This window comes from Sorghum bicolor, chromosome 2 (assembly GCF_000003195.3).
Source record: "Sorghum bicolor cultivar BTx623 chromosome 2, Sorghum_bicolor_NCBIv3, whole genome shotgun sequence".
Taxonomy (NCBI): domain Eukaryota; kingdom Viridiplantae; phylum Streptophyta; class Magnoliopsida; order Poales; family Poaceae; genus Sorghum; species Sorghum bicolor.
In genome coordinates this window covers 22,111,431-22,130,236 of record NC_012871.2, presented here as the reverse complement: position 1 = coordinate 22,130,236, position 18,806 = coordinate 22,111,431, and the positions used below count along the sequence as shown (strand labels likewise).

At 41.4% G+C, this 18,806-nt stretch overlaps 2 protein-coding genes across 2 annotated transcripts; both read right to left on the bottom strand.

The window, feature by feature from the left end:
- Nucleotides 342–1,302, bottom strand: LOC8062576. The gene is made up of 3 exons (XM_021453425.1): nucleotides 1,148–1,302; nucleotides 681–697; nucleotides 342–562 (listed from the first exon to the last, which is right to left on the bottom strand). Exons 1-3 carry the CDS (start codon nucleotides 1,300–1,302, stop codon nucleotides 342–344), a joined length of 393 nt encoding a protein of 130 aa, XP_021309100.1.
- On the bottom strand, nucleotides 5,836–9,610 carry LOC8063847 (P-loop NTPase domain-containing protein LPA1 homolog). Its single transcript, XM_002459825.2, has 7 exons — nucleotides 9,347–9,610; nucleotides 8,984–9,243; nucleotides 8,521–8,602; nucleotides 7,724–8,119; nucleotides 6,807–7,547; nucleotides 6,571–6,693; nucleotides 5,836–6,428 (listed from the first exon to the last, which is right to left on the bottom strand). The coding sequence occupies exons 1-7, from the start codon at nucleotides 9,470–9,472 to the stop codon at nucleotides 6,042–6,044; spliced, it is 2,115 nt and encodes a 704-aa protein (XP_002459870.1). The 5' UTR covers nucleotides 9,473–9,610; the 3' UTR covers nucleotides 5,836–6,041.

Below are 18,806 nucleotides of genomic sequence, written 5' to 3'. Positions count from 1 at the left end.
GAATAGTTCTGGTACCACGGATATATAGTGTGTGCTCATTGCCCTTCAAGGTTCTGGAAAGTGGAGACGGCATTGCACAGCGATCTAAGAGTGTGGCAACTGGAAGTGCGCCAACTGTGAGTGGTTGGTACAGACCAGAATGCAGATGACTGATGCTTGCGCGTCTAGTATGTGTTACAACTTGTGGGAGTGCCGTGATGTTTGAATTCAAATAAGCATACAACATAGGGGAGCTGAAATACAATTCCGAAATGCTCTCATGTGTATCATGTATATATGTATCTTCCATCATCATGCACTACATGACTACAGGCTCATCTGTAAGCTACTATAAAACTGAATCAGCTCACCGAGGACAGCTGCTGCGCCTCCATCGCCGCAGAGGCCTTGACGGTGGACGTCGCCTCTGGTGCTGCCGCCTGGACGGCGGCCCTATCCTGTGCCTCTACTGCCTCTGCGAGGGCAGGGGCCTCGAGGGTCTGCGCTGGCCCCGGCACGTACGACTGGTTCTTGTTCACCTGGATGAGGAAGGACGAGGCCGCGGCGACGGGGTCTAGAGCATCTTCAACAGTTTGGTAAATGACTTTTCATCCATAACTTTTCCATCCATAACTTTTTTAGCAAAATAAGGAAAAATCTTCTCTAACAGTTTGGCATATTAATTCTCCATCTTTTCTAACTTGTCATATCTTTCTGTCTAGCGCATAAATATGCGCGCAGACTCTGTACTTGGCATCTGTCTTTCTCCTCATGCTTAGCGGGGCTCTTCGTTTATTAGCGGGTTTTTAGGTTTTTGAAAACGAAATTTGCCAAACTATTAGAAATAGATCTTTTTTCTTTCTCCATATTATTTTGGGGTTGACAAACAATAAGATTTGGGAAACAAATTTTGTTGGAGATGCTCTTGTGAGAACAAGCCCCGCAGCGATGGTGGCCGTGTTCTCGGCACCCTCCGTCGACGTGCCAGCCACGCCGAAGCTGATGGCGCTCTCGGCCACCTACACTGTCGGCTGTGCAAATTCCAGGCGTGGAGTAATGTAAAGATTGAGGTTCTAGTTTTAGAGGACAAATAAAAGCAACGTAATTCTACACCACTGCCCACCGGTGGCTAGAGCGTTTGAATGTAAGAAGAGCGCGATCGAATTACCTCGAGGGAGTAGATGTTGCCATGTTTGTCTGGCCGGCGGTGTCCTTCTCGACGTAGCTGGTCCACCCTCTCTTCTTGGGAGGGGAAGTGCCGACGACCCTGGTCCTTTCCTCGGCCAGCCACTGGGCGCTCGCACCACAGAAATGGCATGGCATCTCATTCTCGTGCCTGCTTCAATTCCACGCATAGAAAAAGGATAGCTAGAAGACTACAGATTCTCTGCGGCACAGATCTGACACTTTTTGGTACTTAACTATACTATTTATGTGTTTCGAAATTATCCTTGCTTTGGTACGGTTTCATTATTTTGTACTCTCTCTATTTTAAATTATAAGATGTTTTAGTATTTCTAGATACATAGCTTTTTTATGAACCACCAAAATGAATATGCTGGGCATATATTAATAGAGAAGAAGTAATTATAATTAAAAAAACAAAAAACAACAACCACGCGAAGGAGGCAACAACAAAACTACCACCGCAAGAAACACAAAACCACGATCCTCGAAATGTGTTACTTAGATATACGCTATATCTAAAATATACAGTAAAAGAAATGTATCTAGAAAAAAATAAAATGTCTTGTAATTTGGAATTGAACGGAGGGAGTACTTGATATTATACTATTTGTGTCTTAAATTTCTCCTTGCTTTGTATGTTCATGTTTGTTTTGCTTGGTGTGCACAGATCTGATTTTGGTACTGATATGGATGATTATGAGTGGACTTCAAATACTATGGAATTGATGCGGACCAGAAAATAATGTATTTGCTAGTTCACTTGTTGCAACCAAGTACTACATGACATATGTTGAAATGACGCTAGGACTCAAATCTGGATTTGTTTGGACTATGGAGAGGCTCAACACCCTATGTGAAAGCCATAAAATGTTCAGAATGAGTGCACCATTGTTTCACAAGTTACATGACTTGTTAGTGAGTACATATGGTCAGGAACCATTTGTTCACATGATTTCTTTGGAATCACTTGGTATCTTTCTTCTAGTTTGTGGACACATGGTGTGTCCATAAGTGCTTTGCATGGTATAGTCAAGCATTCTGGTGAGACAATTAGTCAAAAATTTGATGATGTCCTGATTTTTTTGATCCTTGTGTAAGGAGTACATATGCCTATTGGGGGAAATGTATCCTGTGCAACCCAGCTTCGTGTGCAACTTATGCAACCACCAATTAAGGTCATAGGATCTAGATGGTTTTTTTCATTTAAACCCTCCCATCTAAATACACACGGGTTAGATTTAAACCCACAGGTGGAGGGGTTTAAGTGAAAAAATCTAGATCATGTAACCTTAATTGGTGGTTGCATAGGTTGCACACGAAGTTGAGTTGCATATGATACGTTGCCTGCCTATTGATCCTAACAACACATATCTAGGATTAGTAATGATAAATAGTAGGATGATGTATTATTTTAAAGATTGCATTAGAGGACTAGAAGGTACTCATATCTCAATGACATCATCTCCGAATGAGCCTATTAGATACATTGGTCGAAATGGCATAAAGCGACACGAAACGTTCTTGCTATTGTGGATTTTGGCATGCTTTCACGTATGCGTCTATTGGGTAGTCTAGATCTATGCATGATACTAGTGTCCTCTTTCATGCACTTAGCCATGATCATGACAAATTCCCACACCCCCTCTAGGTATGTATAGATAACATGTTTGTTTTCACACTAGTGTCTTTCACATAACCTTCAATTTTACTCAATTGTAGATAGGGAAATATTATCATGTTGATGTCGGATACCTAAATAGACATGTATACTTGGCATCATATAAAGGTGAAAGGTACCATGTGCCAGATTGGAGGAGGGGTCTTGCTCCAAGTGGTGAACAATAGCTCTTTAATGATTTGCATTCAAGTATTTAGAATATGGTGGAGCCCTAATTTGTTGTACCTGTGGAAAATGAAGTGGAGGGTTCTTCTCAAAATGTTAATTTACACGATGGAGAGGCACAAGATTATTGTCAAGACTTCAACTGGCCATTGTTATTCCACCCTCACACTCAACTCCACCTTCACACATGACTTTGTCCCCAACGACTCCGCCTCTACCTCTGCACATGACTCTGCCCTCACGCCACCCAACCCGGTGTCTCTGCCCCACCTGCCCCAGTGCTTGTGTTCGCAAAGCCCACCTGTCCGAGAAGGACCCCACCTTGTTTGGTATTCCCTCCGTTCCAAATTATAAATCATTTCAAGAATATTTGAGAGTCAAAATATTTTCAAGTTTGACAAAAAATATAGAGAGAAATATAAAGATTTATGTCATAAAATAGGTACACTATGAAAATATAACTAACAAAGAATATAATGATACTTCGTTGGTACCAAAAATATTATTATTTTGTTATATAAATTTGATCAAACTTAAAAGACTTTGATTCTCCGAGATTCTTGGAATGATTTATAATTTGGGACGGAGAGAGTAGGTGTTATAAAACTGCTCCTAGAGTGACTCTAGGAGGCTAAGTAATTGTGGGTTGAAATGCGAGCATGGTAAAATCCTCAATGGAGATTGTAGGAGCACTAGTAATATGGATCAAAATGCGAACATGGTAAAACCCGCAAACGGGAGATAAAAGTCAGATTGTAGGCGGGGCGGGTTGTTAATATAACCCATCCGCTCGCCCCGCAAAATTTAGCTTCGTGGCTATTGTGGACGGGCTGCAATTTTTTCGTGGCCTAGTGACTCCAACCCGCCAAGCCCGTTGGGCGAACGAGCAATCTCACAAGAACCCGCAAGAGTGAAGAGTAAATATATACGTTATGTCTTTATTTAGTAATAATAACTTTTGTCACAGGATATGTGTCCTTGTTTTTATACATGTATTTCTTGATGTTGTTATATTTGAGAACGTACAATATATAGATAGCCAGGATATGAAAATTAAAATGATCAGTGCAAAGTTGTATCATCTGTGTGTTGATTAACTGGATATAAAATGTTTAACTTATAGATTCTAAATTCTTACAGTATATACGTAGAGAGAGACAGTATCCACATAGTCTCCATATAGTATAGCGGGTCTTACGAGTTTAGCAGCCTAATCTGTTCTGTCTGCGAAGTTTATAGCTTAACGGCTGACCGCAAGCCCGCAAATAAACTTTACGGCAAGCGATGCGGGTTAGCGGACAGCTGCGAATGAGCCCGCCTGCAACCAAAGATAAAAGGCTTCGAGATGTACCTCTAGCGGTGTGTTACTAATCACCAACTGGCATGTGCTATCTGTGTCCGTCAGTACCTCATTGTTTAGTTCTATTTGACAAAATTTCTACTAGTAAATAATTTTTACATTGACTCCAAATCAATATATTATTATGAGAATACATTTCATAAATATTGAGCTAGAATTGCATTCTTTCAAGGTGACGGGCAACTCAGAATTGAACGGGAACAGACGCAAACGTGACTGTTTAAATACGGTAAAGCGAAGCAAGGAGCAGTCAATCAATTCAATACATGAATATAAGAAGTCGCCGTCAACCAAAATGACTAGGTATTCGGTTTCAGGACAGGGACCACCCGGGCACCCTGCCGCTTCGCCGACTGGTAGGCAATATAATGGCCTATAGTAAGGTTAAAAACATGTATAAGGCCAGTTTCAATGCATAGTTTCATGGTACAGTTATCAAGACTATAAATTTAGTAACCGAGCCATAAGAGTTTTATGGGGATGAAACTCCTCTCTCATCTGATAAAACTCTTTCATTTAATGACCCTGCCAAGTCAGCAATTTTACTTATGTGGCACCCTATTTAATGTGCATGACACTCTCATAAAATATGCATTGAGACTGACCTAAGAATGTCATTTTAAGGTAATAAACAAAGTTGTATGGCTTTTCATATAGCTCCTGTGTGCAGAAGTGTACGGGAAGCACCTCGTAGTCTAATCCTAAAATCGGTGTGCTTCGAGCAACTCTAACAGTTTTGCAAATAGGTTTGACATTCTGATTGTTGTCAAAACTCTTAAGATCTGCTATCCAATAGTTTGGCAATTGAGCTTGACATTTATAACAAGTTGACAAATTCTCTTTATTTCTTAGCATTTATGCACGCCTGAAATAGACTTAGCATACTGCATACGCGCGCTTTTATAGCAAGCTGACAACCTGATGCTTATTCGTTGATCTCCAGAACTAGCAGAATTTTTTTTGCCAAGTCAAAATTACCAAACACTTAGAGATTCTCCTTTTGTTCCCTCCCCATATTGTTTTGGGACTAACAAAACTGTTGGAGTTGTTCAATCATTATTCCATCTACAAGGAGCCGGTTAATAGATCTGTTCCGCTCGCACAAACTTAGAGCGTGTTTACATTCAAAATCTTTTTGATTTTAACACTGTAGCACTGTTGTTTGCATAGCAATGTCAACTAACGTAGGCTTAAAAATATCGTCTCGCGGTTTATAGATAAACTGTACAATTAGTTATTTTTTATCTATATTCAATGCTTCATTATGTATCGCAAAATTCAATGTAATGGAAAATCTTGTAAACTTTTGAAATTTTAAAGTAATCTAAACAAGCCTTTGGTGTTTGGTTTGGAGAATCAACCCAGATGAGATAACATATCATGAGTTCGTTCCTCGAATTCAGTGAAATAACCCCGTTCTCTGTACCAGTACTAATATTAGCTTGTGAAAAATAAGGCAGTGAACTCGCTATGGAAACTTTCATTCTATTCACACAAAAAAAAAGCTAAAAAGTGATATGATGATGGAGTACTTCATTACAGAAACCAAACACTAGCATAGTACCTTTTTCATATCCATGATGCCTCAGATGATGATATTCGTATTTCCCTTTGCAATTTATGCTTATGTTAAAAAAAACATGACACAACACGTCTTGTGCAGCTCATCGGCTACCTCTCATCTGGAGCCACAGGCACGGGCGGTGATCCCTTGCATACTGACACCAATTCCGGGGCACTGCGTGGCCGTGAACGGAATGAGTCACTCAGCGAGCGCTTCCACTTTCTAGCGGCATACCGCTTGCTGCTTGTACCAGCCGGGACTGCGGCAGAAGAAGAGCGTGCTGTCTCAGGAACACCAACACTTTCTTGGTGTTTCTTTGGCGTACTGTGGCTTCCCTGATTGCTACCAAAGAACTTGCCGCTTGAAGATTTGCTTAAACCAGAATGAAAGACACCATCGTCAGTTAAATAGCCGTTCTCCAGACTGTCCCGCATGGCCAGGTCGTCGTATTCCTCATCAGACCTGTTGCAGTCCTCGTCGACAGATCCTTCCATCTGCAAAATCCACAAATATGCTTACAATGGGATCGAGAGCAAAGAGTACAGTAAAGCAACTGCATGGGTGAATCCTTTTACCTACTGTTTAGGATCAAAAAACAAAAAGGCCATAACAATCGAAATAAAGACTTCATCTCACCTCCCCATCGATCTCCCTGTTGTCTTCTTCACTTATGTCCTCATCACTCCCTGAATTAGGCCGAACATCAGCTTCTTCTTCCTCTTCTTCATCGCTGCCATACGCTGCTGATGACTCTTTGATCTAGCCCCAAAAAGTATTAAAGAAATTCAAAATAGGACACTAGCCTTACAAAGAGCATTGATCAGAAAAGAAAGACGAAACAGCACAGCCATGATACAGGTAGTAGTTAGTACCTCTTTACAATGTCCATCCGACTTCTTTGGAGAACCAGATGAAGATAGAACATGTCTGCTACTACCTTCAGCAGCATTTGTAAATGATTCATCAGCATTTCCAGCTTGACTTGCACAGCCCGTATCAGTAGGCCAGGCACTTATCCCAAAGGTGCCAAACTGCAGATTGACTGACTCTGCTCTTCCAATATTTAGAGGTCCATAAATTGGATTTCCCACAGATTTCTTATTACTTTTGTCAGAACTGCATTTTCCATCTCCTCCACTGGACTCAACTGGCCAGGCCTTAGAAACAGAACCGTCAACATTAATGATAGCCATGAGCTTTCTTGAGGATCCAAGCCGTTGGATCAATTTAAACATCCCCTTGGAACTCATGGAATTAGCCACGCATTGGTTTTTGTATTCTTCATTTGCAATAGCAACAGTATTTGCTTCAGGATCATATAACTGATCTCCATTACCTCGCCTACGGAGGCAGCTAAAGACAGTGGCATGGATCGAAGCCACACTCCGATCAACATTAGTGTTGTTGACCTTGGGAACTAGGTACTTGTCAGCTCTGCTGCAGAGGTACTCCTGGATAGTTCTAATGTTGCTGATGTATTTAACATACTTATTTTTCGTTGGATCAAGTGTCATGTACTTTGCACGTACAGCAAACCTCTCTGTGTGCTTACCCTCATTAGATATGTAGATCATGAAAGGTATTATCGAAGGATGTTTCCTCATTAGACCCATCTGAAATAATTAAAAGGGAATGTGGAATAAAGTGCGCATGTTAACCATGAAAGTTACAACTCCACCTTTGTTAGCAGAAGATATGCAACATAGTGGGTCTGATACGATCTAAAAAAAATCAATAGCTGGAATGAAAGGAAAGAAGTGCAAATGAATAGTTTTATCGAAGCACATACCACAAAATTAAGGCTTAAGTGAACACCCTCAACAACAACTGATTCTTTCCTATCTTCCCAAGCAGTAATTAACCGATCCAAACTATCAATTACCATTTCACTCTGCGCTTTATAACCTTCAATGGCCATTTGCTTCTTCCCGATTGATTTCCCATCAACTTTTTCGGTAAGAGCCCCACTTTTCTCATAGTCAATATTTGAGCTGCTTGATACGCCTGAGCGTTTTTTTGCTTTCCTCCTAGCTTTTGCTTCAGCAACTGCTACTGGGTCAAGACATTCACCTGCATGATAAGTTGATGCCCAGAGAAGAGGGTTTTCTTTCTCTTCAACAAAGCTTCGCATCATGTGACGTATCGAATCTGTGGAAACTACAGTTGTAATTCCTAACCTGCTTCCCTGTTGAGACATTAACATCTCTGTAAGGAAGAAATTAGGGAAAAAATAAAGCTAAAATTTGCCCACAAGTGCAGTGGACATAATCTAGTTTTGGAAAGAACATAATTTACTATTCCTAGGTCTTTCCAGTACCAGCTATGGAGGAAGATTCGCGAAAAAAAGGAAACCAATCAAGAGGAAACTTAATTTGCAAATAACATTGCTTTGTTCTATCCTGGTGCAACAAACTTCCATGTAGTAAGAATACAATATGTACTTCATCTGCATCTCCAGTCTATTGTTACATTCTCACAGCAATGTTCCTTGCCTGAAATAGGTCTAAGACAGGTCCTAATGGAGGATGAGAAGGAGCAAAAGGGCATACAAGAAAGTAAGGAGGTAAGGAAAATTAAAATTATTACCAGCAGCGTAGAAAGAGTAGACTTGCCACAGCCACTAGTTCCGCAAAGAAGAACTGTGATAGATTCCTTTCGTTCACGAATCCTAAGGCAAGATGAAAGAATATAAGTGACAGGGAGAATGATACAATATGAACACCTTTAAAAAGTTCACTTTCAAATATATGTGGTCAATCTGGAGGCACTAGAATGCTTGTGGTTCTGAAAAATAAGTGCCGTTTACATCAGTGACAACACAAGTATGGAAATCAGTTATGGGCGTTTGCCCCTATATCAATTGTAATGAGACAATTTGAATCTCGTCCAATCGGCAAATAGTCATAGTTTGCATAGTCATCCCTTTCAAAGAGTAACATTAACATTAATTATGCTAAGTAATCAACGTACCACGCTGCCGTGTTCAGAACTACAGGCGAGCATGAGAAAGGGGGACGAGAGAGAGTGTAAGAGAGTGCGGCGGACGGACCTGCAGGCGAGCTTGAGATCGGCGCGCTGGTTGGGGGCGACGTACTTGTAGAGGGCGAGGGCGTCGAGGACGAGATCGAGGAAGAGGTCCCTGGGGAGGAGGACGGTGGTCCGGCGCTTGTATAGCTCGAACTGGAACTGGCGAGGGCTTGTGGTCGGGGTGGCTTCGGCGACCTCGTACCTCTGCACCCGGGCAGAGGCGGCCGTGTCGCCATGGCCCTGGTGGTCACCCCGGATGACATCGAACACCCTGCGGCTGATCTACAAGAGATAAAGATCGAACGGAGGATCCAATCCAATCAGACAAAAGCACATGGAAGATGGGGGAGATCGGCATCGAAGACGAAGAAGCAGAGGGGCGGACCTCGAAGGCGTGGCGTGGCTTGCATCCCATGAGCTGGAGGGTGCTGTGGAGGAGGGAGCGTGTGTATCGGAAGGAGGAGGCGCTGTCGTCAACCACAACAATGTAGAGCAGCTTCGCCGACGCCATGGGCGCCGTGGCTGGAGCCTGGAGGTCGCCGGGAGAAGGGAAGGTGGCGGTGCGGTCCGGTGGCTCCCCTTTCCTTTCCCTTGTGTCGCCTGGTTCCTCCGGCCTTGTTCTGATTCTGATTCGGTGGGTCAGCTCTGATTGACTTGGCTCCTCGTTTTGGGCTTTTCCCATTTTCGCTTTTCCCCTGCCGGGCCTGACACGACACGGCGCCTTACATCTCCTACCACAATTTGAATTTCGCCTCACCTCATTCATGTGTGACGAATATTTTTTTTCAATAACTAAACACCCATTTAAAATTATAAAATATTTTGGTTTTCCTATATGTACTTTTATACACTTAGATGTACACCATGTCTAATACATAATAAGAGCAATGAGCCACCAGAAAGGATAGGCTTAGCTGAAATTGGTGGCTTTGAACCTACGATTTTGAGAAAATGGCAAAATCTAATAGGGGTGAAATCTGTTGAATCTTGAGGAGACTCTAAGAAATCCATGGAGAAATAAAAGGGAAATATAAAAGAAAAAATAAAAGTATAATATAAGATTAAGCTAGACTCAAGATCAGCTAGCAACCGTTCTCCGGCAATGGCACCAGAAATGCTTGTTGGTATTTATTAATATACACTAAGATCTATGATTATCCGCAAGCGCACAGATAAGATACCGATGTAACACTTCACCAGGATGACCCAGCTTTAATATCGAACCCAAAGGAACAGATGGAGGAATCTTGATCTTGGCTTAATCCCTGAGCACAATCAAAGATGAGCTACTAGAAGGTTGAGGGAGAGAACTAGGGTGGTCTAATTCTACTTTTAGAGAGTTTTTCTACTTATTGATCTGCTGGAGAATTACTATAGAAGGTCACAAACATAGTACAAATCTACCACGTAACAAAAGGTCTCCTATAGATATAACCTACAGACGGGAGGTGGACTATATAAGACTCAACAAAGTTGTCACCTTTGCAATCTACCACCGATCCGGACTATAAAGCGCATCTATGAGTAACCTGAGGCTAAGCACCATGCTTATATTACGAATTATATTCTAACCTAGTGCACTAGATTAAAATACTCAAATGAAACTTATAAACTAGAAGAACAATAAGAACAAATAAACTTACAAACTAATAGAAGTTGATGACCGAAGAAATCTCTGATCCAAGCTCTTGTAGAACTTGAATTCAAAGGTACAAGCTGAAGAAGGAGCACCGATAGGCCCGGGGCTTCCTCTAGATCTTCTACCTCTCTCTCTCTCTCTCTCTCTCTCTCTCTCTCTCTCTCTCTCTTCTCTCTCTTCTAGTTCTAGTTCTAAGACTAGATCTAAACCTAACTAGAGGTGTACTAGTATTCTTCTTGATTGCTAGGCTCTAGAGATTCGAGGAACCCCTCTCCTAATCTTGACTGGAGATAATGAATTGATGTCTTTAAGATGCCTCAAGGGGGTCTGCCTCCATTTATATAGCCCCGTGGGATGAACCATAGCACTTGGATCAAACCAACTTAAAACAATGGTCAAGATGCATCATAGAGGCCGATTGGAAACTGTCTTGCGAAGCTGGATGACAAGTGGGTCCCACCTGGGCTGGCCGGCCCCACCTGGCAGGCCGGCCGACCTGGCTCAGGGCTAGGTCACCTTCTCTTTTGCTGTGGTGTCTTCTAGTGTCCTCTGGAACCTTCGCGTCAATTCTTGCAAAATTCCGACGTGATTTGATTTGGTTCCTTGACTCCTACTCTTCCTCGTCTATTTCTGATTTAATCGCTGGAAAATCATAATTCACCAAAGCTATGGAATTAGTTAGATAGACCCTAAAACTATTGCTTGGTATTGGTTTCGGTGTCTTCTAGAGTGTTCCAAAGCGTATCCGATGAGGACTCTCTCGTCGGGACTTTAATTATAATGAATGATATATCCGTTTCAATCGTCTCGATAGGCTCTCCACAATGGTGTGCTCTAATTCATCATTTTAGATGCTTTTATGTATAGAATATCCAATATCTACAAAATAAGTGAGAACACCAAAACTCATGGAACTCATTAGGTTTAAATCTAATTATAGGGCACTTTAGTTCATTTTACTTGGTTCTTTGGTATTAGTTCTTGATGGTTTATAATTGGAGTTAATTACCATAACCCTCCAGATGATAAGGTAAACACCTTGAGGTACATAATCACTATTCAAAAAGCATTTCTCAATCCTGATATGCACATAAATGAAGAATCAAACATGTTTAAAGTTGCAACCTCATTTGATCCAATCTGATCAAACTAACATGTTTGTTTATTTTAATCTATGTTCTTAACTTCACTCTCTTGATCTCAATGTCTTAACCATTTGAGCAAAATTGTTGCTTATTCAACCTTTGGAAGATGATAGTCTTACTCATACAACAAAAGATATGCATAGGTAAACAATCCTTCCATGGGTTAAGCAGATCTGATAAATGTTTTTGAAATGTAACATTCATGCTCGTCTTCTAATCTTACTGAAAGCATCTAGGCCCCTAGTGAGTTTTGGTGATTAATGACAATGTTGATTACTATGACTAACATGTGTTTTGCAGTGGCAAAATCATTTGAGTTAGGTCATGGTAATGATGATCGATGGACTAGGACGTTCATGCCTACTTGATGGTGGAAATCATTTCAATTTTCAAAGGATTATTGGACATCATCAAGACTAGACTAGGTCTAAGTGCCATTCGGAGTTGAAGGGTGCTTAGAGTAGTTTAGGAATTTGTTTTTCCTTTAATCGTACTATTAAGGGGGGCAACGAACGGGTAGCTTGACCTAGAAAAGGCTTTAGGTTTAGGTGTGGTGCACACTTGATAAATCTAACACTAGGCAGCTTTGAGAAAGTCCTTAGATCGAGAGGATCAAACTTCATTTTGGAAAGTTCGCAATTCGACAAACTTTTGGTTGAGTAGTCTCAATGGACATTGGCACTGGACGCTGCAGTGTTACTGTTGGTGTGTCCGGTGTATACAGAGGCTATGCCAGCGTGCCAAGTGAGTAGGGTTAGGCACCAAACACACGCACTAGACCCTTGTTGACACTTCTTAATGCAACTACTAAAAATAGACTCTTAAACCTATCCCTAGCAACAACGTCAAAATTACTTAACATCATTTAAGCTAGGTTGTCATCCCGAACATGATGTAGAAGTGCTGGTATTAAATCTATATGCTTTTCTAGGAATAAAAAAATAAAAAAATAAAGGATCCGCAAGCGCACAGATAATACCGATGTAGCATTTTAACTAGGAGTATTCTAGGTATCATTATTTATATTTTTACCACTGGGAAGGGACTTGCATTGGATAATGAGCAATGAGCACTGCATGTAATCATGGAGACCTTAACCATGTCTTTATCTAACTCTCATACAGGGTAAGTGTCATATAAGATAAATATATGAATATGAATAATAAGTGACTGAGGATAAATAAGAGTTCATAGCCATAAGATAAACATGATAATCATCTCAATTTAGATTACTCTAAGTCTATATCCTGACCCTTACGCATATTATCAAGCACGATAGCACGATTCACAAGAGCTTGGAAGGTGGGATAGGTGTTTCGAGCCAACTGCAAGCTGAGCTCGTAGTAAAGACCTTTCATGAATAGACGTTGCTTATCAGCATCTTCCTTGACATCGTTCGGAGCATAGCGAGCCAACTGTTCAAATGTGTCATGATATTCTGCCACAGTCATGGAGCCCATCCTGAGTGATCTGAATTCTTCTTGCCTGAGCTCCATCATTCCCTCATTTATATGTCGAGCTCTGAAGTCTCTACAAAATTTCAGCCATGTGATAGGAGGAGCATTGTTGGGACGAGCAGCTTGATATGACTCCCACCATGTCTGAGCTGCCCCCTGAAGCTGTCCAGAAGCGTACAACACCTTCTCCAAGTCAATGCACTGGGCTATGTTCAGTTGCCTCTCCACAACACGTAACCAATCATCTGCCTCCATGGGATCAGCTGAGTGTGTAAATACTGGGGGTCTTCCCTTCATAAACTTCCCACGCTTATCTCTCACATGAACAGGGTGTGGTGGTGGTGGAGGTTGCTGCTGTAAGTGCTGCATGAAAACGTGCATCATCTCATTTTGGGTTTGCATGAGTTCCTCCACAGTAATTTGGGCATTGCCACCATTGCCACGGCATCTGCCTCTGCCTCTGCCTCTTCCTCTAGCTGCCATCTGCATTCCAAGGTATAGAATCATGTCTTAGTAACGTCCAACATGACAATTACAAGAGATAACATAATCTGAAATTTTTCTAGGTAACATCCAACATCAGCAGATCCGAAAATCAGTCATATCTCGAGTTCCAGAACTCAAAAGGATACATGATGTACACCGTTGGAAAGATAAAGAAATCTTCTACAACTTTCATTTAGATCATATTAACAGATTCAACCGTTAGGTTAATCAAAAACTGGGTACAACCGAAACTGTTCTAGAATTCCAGACTGCGCAGAAACCTCAAATTTAAACAGTCATAACTCACAGATCATAATAGATAATATGGTCATTCTTGCGGAATTGGAAAGATATGAAAGTCTACTTGTTCCCAGAAAAATGTGATGAACATTGCACGAACAGAATTTGATTTATACCAGAATTATTGCAGACTGCTCCAGAAAACAGCAAAGGACAGAAACAGGATATGACCCCAAACCACTATTTATTCATGTTCTTACTTATGGTTCTTAACTAGGGAACTTGTGGATATGCCCACAAGGTTCCAGCACTCATTACAAAAATCCAAATCAAGCATAAGCATAATAACAAACCAAACCAAGCATCAAAAGTTCACACTTCAAGCATTGACTCAACTTGCGGTACTAACGTTCTCTTCCTATTAAGGGCAAAGATCCTAAAACTCCTATTCCAAAGACGCCAGAAGGTGGTAAGGAAAGGTTCTAAAAGCATATCCAGCAAGGAGTGTGGATGAGAACAAGTCTTTAAAATAAGCATCAAGGTGAAGATGAATAACAATGAAAATGATATAGTATAGGAGAAAATATCAAGGTTTACAGAGCAAGGATTTTATAGCAATTTCAAAACCTTAAGACGGCCAATTTCTAACTAGGCCCGCGTCCGACAGTCAACAAAGCTTTGATACCAATTTGTCACACTCATATTTTAAGAACAAAATAGGATGCCTAAAAGACTCATATGCGCCCCAGAAACAGTCGCACACATAAGTAGACAAATCTCAAATGTACCATTGCAGTGTTTATTACATAGCAGAACATAATAAATCACATAGTCTTATACATAAATGACAGCATGAAGTAAACAACGCTCTCGACGGAAGCTCCATACAGGGACAACATTGACTGGTTGACTCCAAGCCTAGTACTCATAACGGTAATCCAGTCATCTTCATTATCATATCCTGAGGTGTTGGGAAATTGCATGAGTGAGCACATATCGTACTCAACAAGTATAACCAGGGGTTCATGAGGCTCAAATAGCTGACACAGTTTTGACTGCATTTAGCTTTTAATAGTGGATATCATGTTTAATCATTGGATAGCAGATATCAAGGTAGCATAATTAATCCCATAACCACATGATCAATTGTATACAAGAATTAAGAATAACACATATAAACAACATAATAAACCATCATTTATCATCATTAATCATGTTCATCAGTGACCATCTATTCCGTCAGTTTTCCGGGCCGCCCGTATCCGTGGGCACGACTAGTATACCAGATGTAACACTCTGCAGAGGTTGTACATCTTTACCCATGAGTCATGATTTACCCTTTCGCCTGAGGTAGCTAGTCTCTTAACCCCCTTCCAAGGGAGGTCGGCAGGGATCACTATGAAGCCTTTCAAAAGTTCGTCTAACATGTTAGGGCCGCAAGGTTTCCTTCGCGAGCAGATATAGATACCCCCCTTCCGAATGACACAATGACGCGCTGCCTATACACATAGGGACAGGGGCTCGCACTATACCCGTGTCGGTTCAGCCCCTCTAGCGCCCTTTCGGGTAACCTCTAACAAGCTAGAAAAGGTCTTCATACTGAGCTAAAGCCAGAGCCATATAGCCCTCATGGTTGTACGAGTTGTCTCAGCTTTTGCCAAGGGATAAGTCCTTATGGAGGGTCAAGATCAATCCAGCAAAAGCCAGAGTTCTTTCCACCCTTTATATTCAAGTTGCTAGAAAGCTTATTTTATTGTTTATTGTATATTCAAATATTCATGTTACAAGATCATGGATTAATAATCAAATATTCAAGTTGCTAGATCAGCAGATCACAGAAACGTAAAGTTCACAAAAATTGGAATTAAAACGGTGAAGTTATGAATTTTCTAAGATTTCCTATAGATAAATAATTAATTAAATACTACTGCAGAATTAAAAAGTTTCAAAGCAGAGAAATAATACTTCTAACATGTAGAGCTCGTAAAAATGAATCTAACGTAATTTGAATGGACAAAAACGGAGTTAAAATAAGCATTTTATAAGCAAAATAAAATCAGTGGCTTTTCTGTAAATACTAGAAAGCGTATTTGAATCTCAGCCAACAGGAATACGCTTTTAAAACCGGAAAGCGTAAACTGTAAAATACGTAAAGGACCGCGGGTTAATTTGCTAAAGAAGATAGGGACTCTTTAGAAAGATTTCCAACGAAGGGGTATCCTCTGTTTACGGCCATTGATCCAGCATCCTGCGGTTACGATCCATCCAGGGGGGAAGGCGGGCGGCGGGCCGGCCGGGCGCGAGCGCCGGCGCAGTGGTGCGCCATGGACGCCGCCGCGGAGCTCTCCAGCCTCGCCAACTTCTTGTTTCTGAGCACCAAAACATAAACCGAGACCATGGGCGCGCAGAGGAGCAAAAGGCGAGCTCACCAGGGCACTTTTCTCGGGCCGGAAGGCAGCAGGGAGCTCGCGCCGCGTTGGGGAAAGTGTGCGGCTCGGTGGGATCCAAAATGCGGCGGCTGGGGCGGCTAGGGCTCGTTGTTGCGTCGCGGTTGGAAAGGAACGGAGTGCGGGCGAGGCTTGAGGCATTTATAGGGGTTTGATTCCACGAAAAAGGCAAAGAATCGCGGGGTTTCGGGTTTGACTCGGGTAGGAAGCTTCCCTTGCTTGCGTCACGGCGGGGAAGAAGAAGGAAGGTGGGAGGGGGAGACTGACGCGCGGGGCCCGGCTGGCGGTGTAAGAAAGGGGTGGGGCCCAGCCGTCAGCGAAAAGGAGAAGGAGAGGGGTGGCGCGCGTTGCCTGGCGAGCTGGGCCGCTCGCGACTTGGGCCGGGGTGGGGGGTTTGGGCCGCGGGGAAAGCTGGGAAGGGGTTTGGCTGGGTTTTTTTTCTTTTTTATTCTCTTTTCTATTTTCTAAAGCCTTTTCCAAAAGGAGTTTTAAATACAATTAACTTCAGACCAAAAGCAATTAACACATAATAAAGTATGTCTCAGCATGAATGCACAAAATCATATTACTAAGCTTATGATAAATTTTAATTTCCACAAAAATTTATTTAAATGCTAAATTTAAATGCTCACAAAAATACTTAATTAAATCAAATTAATTCCTATTAATTGAAATCAAAATTTTTGGGTGTTACAAAGTTGATTAGCTTCTTCCCCCGGGCGGCCGCCCTTGTGAGGGTGCGGCGCCCGCCCCTGCCGTATGGCAGGTGGGCCCCACATTTTAGGCGGTGTCTTCCCGAGCCTTCTGGAGTATTCCTAATTTGACATTTCACGTGTTCTCTCTATGTAAATATGACATGTGGACCACCTTTGGTTCTTATTCCGATAACCCCCTACAGAAGTAGACAATCACCAAAAATTGTAGAATTCTATTAGTGATAACCCCTATAGCTAGATAGTATTCTCATTTTAATCCTTTCTCATGCTATGTTGACGGTTAAAAAGAGTACTTATCTACTGTCAACAAACTCCCCCAAGCTTACCTTTTGCTCGTCCCTGAGCAAAGATAGACTCAGTGATAGATTAGGAGTTGCTACAATACTTTCACGCCTCATAAGTACACAAGCGTTCAAACAAAGACTCTCCTATGGTTTAGAGTGAACTATCCTGACTCAAGACTCACCCATATTACCTTGAACCATGGAGCTTATAGCTATCACTTAGGTCTTGGGTAGTTGAAAGATAGAACAGTTAAGTCAAGAACTATGCTACTTACTCTTTGATCAACTATTATTCTGGAGTTTTGCAAGATTTTCGAATAAAACTCAGAGTTTCCTTGTATGACACTCTCTAGTCTCTCATATGTGGTATTTTTGGATCCTCTCCAAGGCAAGTGAGTATGCCTTCTCTCTGCTCTCAGAATATGATATTTGTAGGACTAAGGCATAGTTGCCTTCTCTCTCTCACCCTACTTCTAATTGGCTTATGTGAAGCTCATAGGTGAGAAAGACAATTCAAACCTACTTACATGTATTGCATAATTAAACCGTGGATCCAGAGAAACTAATTATACAATCAAGTCATATGTGCATGTGAGTGAGGTGAAGTGAAGTGATATGAATGGAAGGGGTGATAACTGATGGTGAATATCTAATTCTACATTTGCTCCTTGGAGAAACATACCTCCCTAGTTTAAGGATAAGGACTTGGCTGTCTTCCTTTTCTTTTGCATTGGGACTTTTGTCCTCTTTCTTTCTTTTCTCATTTTAAGAGATCAGCCATCCCTTCTAATGTACTGATAACAATAGGGAGTATCAACTAAAACAATTGGATAAGTAGAATAAGACATAATGACAATGGATATTTTTGGGTATTCCCTCCTAGTGTAGGAGTAGAATATTTTTCTATGTGGATGTGGATGAAGGAATGCGTACTCCCAGGGTTGGAGCAGCATAAGTGCGTGTCTCTAGGATAGAAACAACATAAAGTGTAGTGCGTATATGTGGGTGTTACTTCCAAGAACAGAAGTAGCACATAGTGAACGTGGTGGATATAAGTGGTTGCATACTTCTGAGGACAGAAGTAGCTAAGATCAATGAATAGAGAGCACATAATATTAACTTTAATTGCATGACTAGTTCCTTAGGGTCTACATAGCTTTACTACCCTCAATGCTTATAGGTTAAAATATAAGTGGAGGTTTTCCTAATCTAGCAAGCATGAATATTTGGCTATGGTAGGAATTTAAACTCTCGTCAAAAAGGAACTCATCATGTAGTAATTTAAGATTTTCAAAATAAAATTCTCCAGAACTCTAGTATCTCTAGGAGCAAGATTGATAGCAGCTCAAGACCTTCCCATATCATATCCCTCAACTACCTAGACTTAGATTAAGCATTTGCTACCCACAAGTTTTAGGCTCAGAGCAAAAT

Coding starts and splice junctions, on each gene's coding strand:
- LOC8062576 (XM_021453425.1), bottom strand. CDS start 1,302: ATGCCATGCCATTTCTGTGGTGCGAGCGCCCAGTGGCTGGCCGAGGAA.
- LOC8063847 (XM_002459825.2), bottom strand. CDS start 9,472: ATGGCGTCGGCGAAGCTGCTCTACATTGTTGTGGTTGACGACAGCGCC. Junction 9,244..9,346: donor AGCCACGCCACGCCTTCGAG/GTCCGCCCCTCT, acceptor TATCTCTTGTAG/ATCAGCCGCAGGGTGTTCGA. Junction 6,429..6,570: donor ACAGGGAGATCGATGGGGAG/GTGAGATGAAGT, acceptor TGGATTTTGCAG/ATGGAAGGATCTGTCGACGA.